Genomic DNA, 9,286 nt, shown 5'->3' with positions numbered 1-9,286 from the left:
AGACAAGTTTAAAGTCAGATGAGGGACTTGACTAAGGAGGGATGGCTACTTGAGGATCTTCAAAGACGAAGCAAATGTGAGGGTGGAGGTGGTTGATTTCCCTTGGCCATTCCTGCGCCTTCAGGGTTGAAGTCTTGGCACTGGCTTCAACTCAGCTTGGCTGTCCCATGTGCGCCTAGTCCTGGATCACAAGTTTACATCAATTTCAGTCCTGCCTGTGTTGAGAGGAGCTGCCACAGGGATTTGCTTAGGGTGCTGGGAACTATGCTTCTCCTACACACAGCATGATATAGGTTATGCTGTAGGGTGGGGCCACCGGAGATGCCTAACATTGTGTTCTGAAGAGCGGCCAGAGGCGCGATGGAGCAGGCCAGGGACCATTTACACCTGAGACGGACCACAGACCAGCACGTACCAGAGGGAGAAGTCCAAGTCAAACGGAGAAGCACAGCCTCACTGAACAACCAGGAGTGTCACCTGTACCCAAGGCGATCTCAGCAGCAGCAAGTACCTGTGGTGGATTTCCAGGCGGAACTGAGACAGGCATTCTTAGCTGAGACACCAAGAGGTGGTTAAAGCAGTATTGGAACACCCAGGTAGCAGATTCCAAGAGAGAAAAACAAAGGAAAAAACCAGGCTGTATCTACTATTCGAAGCTTCCGCCCCAGCTTGCATTGTTTGTAGGAGAACCTGCGTCATACCTTGATCTGTAGCCTTCCCTTAGGTCTTAAGGATCCTGAAACTTGCCTGTGGACATTGGATTTGGTGGAAAAGCAATCGTGACTGTGGGAAAGAGAAGCAAGGCACTGCAGCACGTTTACTATAGGATGAGATGTGTCCTGCAAGATGACCAGATTTTCATTGGTGCCTTTAAGGCTTCTGACAAGCACATGAACTTGATCCTCTGCGATTGGGATGAGTTCAGGAAGATCAAGCCAAGGAATGCTAAGTAGCCAGAGCATGAAGAAAAGCGGGTTTTGGGTCTGGTGTTGCTGCAAGGGGAGAACTTGGTTTCCATGACTGTGGAGGAACCAACCCCCAGAGATACTGGCATTGCTTGGGTACCATTTGCTGGAGCTGCAGGAGGCCCTGGGGTTGGTAGGGCATCTGGCAGAGGTGTTCCAACTGGTGTTCCGATGCCCCAGGCTCCTGCTGGATTAGCAGGCCTTGTCTGAGGGGTTGGGGGCCCATCCCAACAGGTAATGACCCCACAAGGAAGAGGCACTGTCACAGCTGCTGCAGTTCCTGCTACCGCCAGCATTGATGGAGCCCCAACTCAGTATCCACCAGGATGGGGCGACTACACCTGCTGCTCGAGTAACCCCACCTCCAGGAATTATGGCTCCTCCACCTGCTATGAGACCATCCACGGGCCCACCAATTGGGCTTCTTCCTACTCGAGGGACACCAATAGGCATGCCCCTCCAGGAATGAGACCCCCTCCCCCAGGAATAAGAGGTCCATCTCCCCCAGGAATGCATCTACCAAGACCCTAGGATACTATTGGTCCTTCTTAGTCACTTTTTTTCCTGCAATGTGTCTTGTGAAATGTGTGGACTGTTTGTGAGCTTTTTGTCCCCTCTGCTGCATTAATATTAGCTAATAAATACATAGATCAATTAAACTGTGAGGTACTGTTCTACAAAAAAAAATTGGGGGGTTGTCTATATTGCAGGATGTCCTTTCGTTCTTTCACTAATAGAGGCAGCAGGATGTATGTGGAAGAGAATATGGTACGGGGACTCAAGGGATCTGTATTCTAGACCAGATCTTTTCACCAATTAGCTGTGTGTTTGGGGGACATATTATGTAGCCTCTCCGCACCCCCGTGTCCTCATCTGTAAAATAATGCCCTCTGGCTCAGATGTGTTTCTGAAATGCTTTTGGCTTTACCGGGCCATCAGAAAAATCTAATGTTCTCTGTCTGGTAACTTTGAGTTAAATTATATTAAAACAAAACAAATCATTATAAGCAGTCATTTTATGAATAAAATGCTTCTATATGCCAAGAATTTTAAATTAGGCTCCATGACAAAAACATTTATTTCTGATATCAGTGAAAACTTGAGATAAGTCAGTAAGGATGGTATTAAGCCTTGTAAATATGATCCAACTGTGACTTGGAACTGTGGAACTGTCCCCATGGGTGAAAACATCTGGGCACTCTGCTGGCTTCATTTCAGGCGTTCACGTATCCAATACATGCTTGCTTTGTTTCTTCCATATCTCATTATTCAATTAAAAAACATATTCAGTTGATACCATGGATTCATTCAATAAATGTCATTTGATGCATCTTGAAGGAGGAACCTGCTACATATGTAACACTGTTTTCATTGTTAATAATAATAGTATCAATATAAAAGATAAGTTCCCAACTTTGAAGATCTAATAATCTCACTCAGGAGGGAAAATGTATATGGTAAAGAGATAGGTGACTTCATAGGACAGTACATGAATAGGGTCCAAGAGCAGGATACAGGATATAAGGATATAAGCTTTGAAGTGAGGGTGGGGGGGTGATGATGTGGGCTAGAGTGTACAGGAAGTGTTCAGGAACGTCTTCCGCTGTTCCCTAACACATAAAATTAGCACAGGTGAAGAGGAGGAAAGAGGCCACTTTAGGTAGGGGAAAGGACTGTGCAAAAGCAGCGAATTAGATAAGATTAAGAGATACATGCATTTGCTAAAGATTAAAGATATATGAATTTGCTAAAGACCTGGATCTTTAGCAGGTGGAAAGAAAGGCTTCTATGAGAGACTAGGGATGGCATAGAATCTTCCATTCTGGGAAGGTATTGAAAGTCGGGCGAAGAATTTTGGCCATTATCTCACAGGCACAGAGGTCCTTCTTTCCTTTTTCTTTATAAGCTGTTTTGCTCAGTGGAAATGTTATTAGTAAAATCACAGGGGAGTCCTAATAGAAAAGGAAAAAAAAAAAGACTGTAGAAAAGCCACTTGGGGAGCAGGTGAGAACAAGGGGTTATAAAACACTGGAAAGGCAGTAGAGCTTGGAAGGCCCGTGATGGAGGCAGAGACAGACTGTGTGACCATTTCAGGGGTCAGTTTCTCTTGCTCTGGGTACCGTGGGCTGGAAGGCAGTGCAGGGTACCAAGGAGATGTCCGGAGGAGAATGCTGGAGAAAGAGAGCAGAACAAAAGGAAGAGACCAGGAGAAGATAGATGGAGACAGAGAATCAGACAAGAGTGAAGGATGAGGGGAACAAAGAGTGCGTGGTCAATGAGGTGGAAGACAAAGGAAATTAATCAAAATGATTATGTGGCAGGTTTGGAGTTCGACTCACAAATTGAGGTGCATAAGAATATGTAACTATTTTACGTAAATTATTCTCCTTTGACTTCAAGCCCCCAATCTGCAGGAGGCAGAAATGTAATCTCAGTCATTTCAACCTCCTCCCGTCAAATCCCCGAACTTGTCCCTCATTGCTGGGGCCTTCAGTAGTACCCAGGTGACAGAGGTGGCTGGAGCGGGCAGGGCATCTGCCCTTGGTTGGGCATCCGTCCACTGAGCATGTGTCAGTCCTGCCACAATCACCAGTCCATGCAGTTCACCGCGGAGGCACACCTCATTCTTCCCTAGCAGGCATTCAGGGTCTCCCAGGGCCTTTTCTGGGGCCTTCTCTTTCACTGGAGAGTCATGGTGTTTGTGCAATACCGGCGGTGAGGAAGTTCAATAGATTTGCTATCTCCCTGGACAGGTCTTCTTTGCTCTGGGAAAATAAAGTTATCTCAGGATTTCGTCCCCCTGCCCTTCTGGTACCCCCAGAGACCCAACCCCAGAGTAGGACCAACTTGTGTCTAGGTTTTCTTCCCTTCTACTCCAACTTTCCTCCTTCTCCCAAATGCAGGGAACTGTCTGCATTTTTGAGGGCAGATTGCACTCTTATCAAATGCTCCCCTCTTACCTTCCTATCTCTGATGAGGCTGAATCATTTTATACGCAGGAAAGATGACACAGAGTGGTTATATGACTTACTTGAGGTCACACTGCTTGTCAGTGACAAAATGGGTAAAATTGAAAATATGCTAGCTTGACTACCTTTTTCTCCTTCCCCCCTTCCCTCTTCCCTTCCTCCCTCCCCCCTCCCTCCCTTCCTTCCTTCCATTCTCCCTCCCTCCCTTCTTTTTTTCCCTCTCTTTTCTCCTCTCTCTCTTCTTTCCTCCCTCTCTTCAAAAGAATTTATTATGTGCCAGACTGTATACAAGTACCAGATATACCATACTGAACAAATTAAACAAATGAAATGGATTGCTTTCATGAGTTGCCAGTCTAGTAGGGGAGATGGACATCAGACACTGCATACACAGACTCGTAATTAAACTGTGGTCAGTACAATGGGTTCTATGAGAAAGTAGTAAGGAGAATCTAATTTAGACTGGACAATCAAGGAAGATGTTTCTGAGGAAGAGACATCTGAACTGAGAACTCAGACAGGGATGAGAGCATTCCAGGTATAGGGAATGGCTTATGCAAAGAGTTGGCATGTTCAAGGAGCTCAAAAACATGCCTGTGACTGAACTGTTTGAAAGGGGGAAAATGAAACAAGATGTGGTTGGAGAATGAGAAGGACCAGAGTCTATAGGGCTTTATCAGCAAAGTTAAGAAATTTGGATTTTATTCTAAGTTTAATTGAAAACAAAACTTAAACAGTGAATGACATAATCTGATTAACATTTGAAAAAATGTATTCTGGCTGCTCTGTGGAAAATGGATTGGAGTGAGGAAGGATGGAAAAGAAGAGACCATTTGTGAGTTGGGGGCCCTTTAAGTATTCTTGGGAAAGATGATGTGGGTTTGGAGCAGGGGTGTGAAAATGGGGAAGGGAAGAAATGGAAGAATCAAGTCGTACTTTGGAAGAGTTGACAGATTACTGGATTTGAGATGTTAGTGGGGACATAGCTCCCCAATTTCAGACAGGAATTATTATTCCCTCTACTCTAGAAACCCTATTGAATCCCATTAAGATGTAAGTTCGGTTGTTATAATAGAAAACCATGTGAGATAGCCTTTTCTAGAATAGCAGATGTCAGTGCTTCAAGGACGTATGGCACTGAGATGGCTAGATATTTCTAAGGCATATAAATTAGATAAGTGGATAAATCAGGAATCTGGTATAAGAAGTGTGTTTACAACCCTCAAGCCTATTCTTAGATACTGATTAATAATAAGTTTTTACCAAATAATTCCCCAAATTGTTATTAATATCGATCACCAGACACTTGTAAGTTTTCAACCACATTTATGTCTCTCGCCTATATTTGATCCCAATAATAAATAAGGTGGATTTCTTCCCACACAATAGAAATAAATAGGGCCCCAGTAACTTGGTAGGTCCTAGCTCAAATGACAGTAACTCATAGGTCAAATGACAATTCAGAGGTGGAGGAATGACTGGACCCTTCATCTTTGTAACAATCACTGAGATCTAGGAAGAGAGAAGAGCTGCCTAACAGTCCTTTAAACATGTTGATTCATTCCAGTCTGGGTTGTTTTCACTGAACACTTAGAAAAACAATCTGTAAACTGGTCCTTGGGCCTTGGTGAGAATTTCTCAAAGGCAGTGAGGCCCACGTTGGGAGCATGTACAGTAACGATGAGCATAGCCATCAGTCTTTCACAGTAAGACTGTTTCTGAGCCCAACATCTAGACTCTTACTTGGTCTTCCAGTTTGGGGCAGTTTGACACCCTAAAAGAAGATAGTTTAGTCACCTTTGTAAATGACTTCATGCAGTTGTTATTACAGTAAGCAGTTCTAGCAAAGAAAGAAAGCAAATCTGAACAAAAACAATGTTGGAGCAGGTGTTCTAGCTGTTGGAGAAAAGGTATGAGTGACATCACTCAATCACCTTGTTTCTCTAATAATAATATATTACTTTTTAGAGGCATTGCTTTTTTTGAAGCATTGCTTTTTTTCTGTGTGCCACCTTTTATAAATTTCGCATCTCATATTTTCCCCCTTTGAGTGTGCCACAGCAGAAGCAAGTTATGTTCGCAGAAGGTGAGCCGGAGGAATGTTAATCCTGTTTGGAATAAAGCTCTTTCCTAAGTTTATTTAGAAACCAACATAACACTTAGCAAGACACTTCTGATATATTTTGCCTTTTACTTGAGTTTCTCAAATCCAAAACGTTGCATTTTAGAGCTTAGAGAAAATTTAAATGAAAACAAAAAAACCAATTTCTCATGTCCCCCAATTGAAAAATCTGAAAAGAAGAGTATCTGCATTAAATGATGTTATGCACATTTTAGTAGTAGACCAGACACAGACATCCATGTATCACATTTTCTTCCCATGTGGAAAGAGCACTGATTCAGGGGAATGCTTTCCCCTTATACCAATGGAGAGGAAAAGGGATTCTATTTTCTAGGTATCTTATTTAGTAAAATTAAGCAAAGCTGGATTTAAAGCCTTTAATGAAGACAATAGAATATGTTAAGTAACCAGCTAATATTCTGCTGAAAACCTGATAACCCTCAGGAGGCCTCACAGAGTCTATGATTGGACTGTGAGCCTCTTCCAACGTGTTTTTGATTTGGATAACTCCAAATCTACCCCATCCCCTTGCCATTTCAAGCAGCACTATCACAGTTCAGGCAATCAACAGACACCTGGAGGAAGAGAATATTCAATCTGCTGTCGGGAACGCAAGGGAGACAGGATGTTAATTTGCAGCAGTCACCTCAAAATTGGGACACGTGGTGCTCCCGCGGACTCCCCCACCTCTGAGAAGACTCTCCTCAGAGACTTCCTTTCATTCCCTCGAGACTGGATCAAGTTGGCTTGGACGTGCCATAAGAAAATGCTATAGATGCAGCAAGAGAAATAACTTTCTTTTCCTACGATGATTATCGCGAAGAACTCATGTCAAGAATAAGTAAACTTACCTTCGGAGTTTCATAAGCACTGATTGGTAGAAGGGGAAGGAAAGTGGAACTCGGAAATTCTGTATTTCACACGTGCTTATCTTCTGTAGCCTGGGTTGGGTGAGTGGGGTAGCTCAGTTAGAAAGGAAGCAGGCCAAAAGGAGAGGTAGATAATAAAAAGGAACTTTATCAGGGAGCTTCCTATACTGTTGATAGTTAACGTCATTATGAGTGTCTAGTGTTTCCACTAGAAATGTCCAATATGCAAATAAACAAGTGGTCGTGGACACCGTTCCTCCAGAATTAGCCACTTTAAGGGACGATTGAAATGTAGTGGGGATTTCGGGGGTTGGGAGAATACATACACTTAAATGGATAATTTATCATTACCTGAGGCCCCTATTGGCATTGATAATGTTCCACAAGGGCTTAGAATTTAGAGATAGGTTGAATAAAAATGAACAAGGAAAGCAACAGCAGTGAGTGTATGTAAACGCCGTCCAAGGCCAGTGTGATCACTGCTGCTTCTACTACAAATAGCAAACATTTACTGTGTCTTTCTCATGTGCCGATCAATGGTCTACGTCCCCTCTATGTATAAGTTATTTAAATCCTCATAACAATGGGAATTATTATTCCCATTTTGTAAGCAGTGAAACTAAAGCACAGAAGAGTTGAGTAACTTGCTCATAGGAACATGGTACTAATAGCACATCCAAAGCACATTATTCTGAATCATCACCATGATGATGCCTACACTGAATCTGTAATGGGAGAACAAAATGGAACTTGCATGAGAAACGTACATAGCACGTAGGCTGTACATGGTTAATTAGCTTACCAGTAGGCATCATTTTAAGGGTTGCCTAATTAATGGTTTAAGAATAATTCCTTTATAGAAATAGTTTGTGTATAAATAGTTCAACAGATAGTGATATGCCATGTTCATTGTAATAAACAATATGTTTTAGATCTTCAGGACCTTACTGACAAATGGTATGTACTTTTTATTCCTTCTTTTGAAGAAAATTAATTGAACTCATGAACTGTTGGGCATATCAGGTACTTTAGTCAGTGTACGTTAATTTGAATAAAATTACATTGAAGTATTGGGATCCTCGGTTTAAAACAGTGGCTTGCATTTTTTAAGGGTACCAGAGGCAACTCCTGTAATCTCTTTTAATCCTGAATCTCTGTGTCTCATTCTGATAAATTTTGGATAAGAACTGTACAAAAGTCATCCTCAAAAAATACAGATGTTCTATTTTGCTGAAGACATGACTTTATAACTATGTCTAAATGTCTTTGTCATCTAGAAAACACAAAAATAAGAGCCCGAGGATTTGAGAGAAGGTTTGGAACATGGCGATGGAGGAATAACATTCCTAGAAGAAGTGAAGATACTTTCTCCTCCCTGGTCCACCTGAGCATGCAGCGTCCAGTGAAAGTGATGAGAGGATGGTGTTCGTGAAGTGTACACATGCAGTGACACCCTCACCTTCCTAACATCTACAGATGCCATCGTAGACATTTTTCAAGCCCTCTTTTTGCCATCCACACAACTTGGAATACTTTGGTAGGCCTTTTACCTAATTTTTAACCCTCAGAGATGCTAAGGCAGGGGCAAGCATATGGTATAAATGGAATGAATGAAGGCAAATGAGTGCAAAGAGAAGCATTTACCTAACCTCAGGAAGATAGACAGATAGGTCTTTCCTAAATTGTTGTAGAAGTAAAGAGCTATTGGATCGATCTTTGTGTGATTGTTCCTCCCTAGTTTTAATAAAATATTCCAGTTTGGGGGAAATTCCTTCCCTTGTCAATAAAATATAAAAAGAAGAAAACTTTAAAATATTTGCAGCCCTTCCTCTAGAATTTCATGTGAATTTTGCCTCTCTCTCCTCTTGATATTCCTTTTCATGCAAAGCATTCTTGTGTATTTCTTCCATTGTATTTTTCATGAAGAAAATATAGTGATTATCCAAGATAAGCAGACAAGATCAGGGCAGAGTTTACCTTTCTTCGTGATGCGGTACCAGACTTGTTTAGATTCAGTGCTCTTGAAGGCAATAGGTGTGTCTTTTTTATCTTTATTGGTATCTGTGTACATATTAGGCACACAGTAAATTATCTGACTGTATCAATTAATGAACAAACAAGAACGGATGACAATAGTAGATGTTTCTGAAAGGTTTTCAAAAAAGATTTAGAGAACATTTTGGAATTCAAGTTAAAAAAATTCACTCAAATGAGATTTTGGGGGATTTCATGTGATTAACTCTTTACATTATCTTGTAGTAATTATACAGAAATCTCTATTTATGTAAACACAGTGAATGCATCATAACACTAGAATAAGTATACAAATACTGCATGTCAAATTAGGTTATAATCACTTTC

General features: G+C 41.8%; 1 protein-coding gene and 1 pseudogene across 1 annotated transcript; both read left to right on the top strand.

Annotated features, from left to right (window-relative positions):
- The first annotated feature begins 360 nt into the window (after positions 1-360).
- Positions 361-576, top strand: LOC136134125 (SNRPN upstream reading frame protein-like). Its single transcript, XM_065891590.1, has one exon. The coding sequence runs from the start codon at positions 361-363 to the stop codon at positions 574-576; it is 216 nt and encodes a 71-aa protein (XP_065747662.1).
- Positions 577-746: 170 nt separating this feature from the next.
- On the top strand, positions 747-1,496 carry LOC136133572 (small nuclear ribonucleoprotein-associated protein N pseudogene; annotated as a pseudogene).
- Positions 1,497-9,286: the final 7,790 nt, after the last annotated feature.

The sequence above is a fragment of the Phocoena phocoena genome, chromosome 14 (assembly GCF_963924675.1).
Source record: "Phocoena phocoena chromosome 14, mPhoPho1.1, whole genome shotgun sequence".
Lineage (NCBI taxonomy): Eukaryota > Metazoa > Chordata > Mammalia > Artiodactyla > Phocoenidae > Phocoena > Phocoena phocoena.
This window is presented reverse-complemented; position numbering and strand designations above follow the sequence as displayed.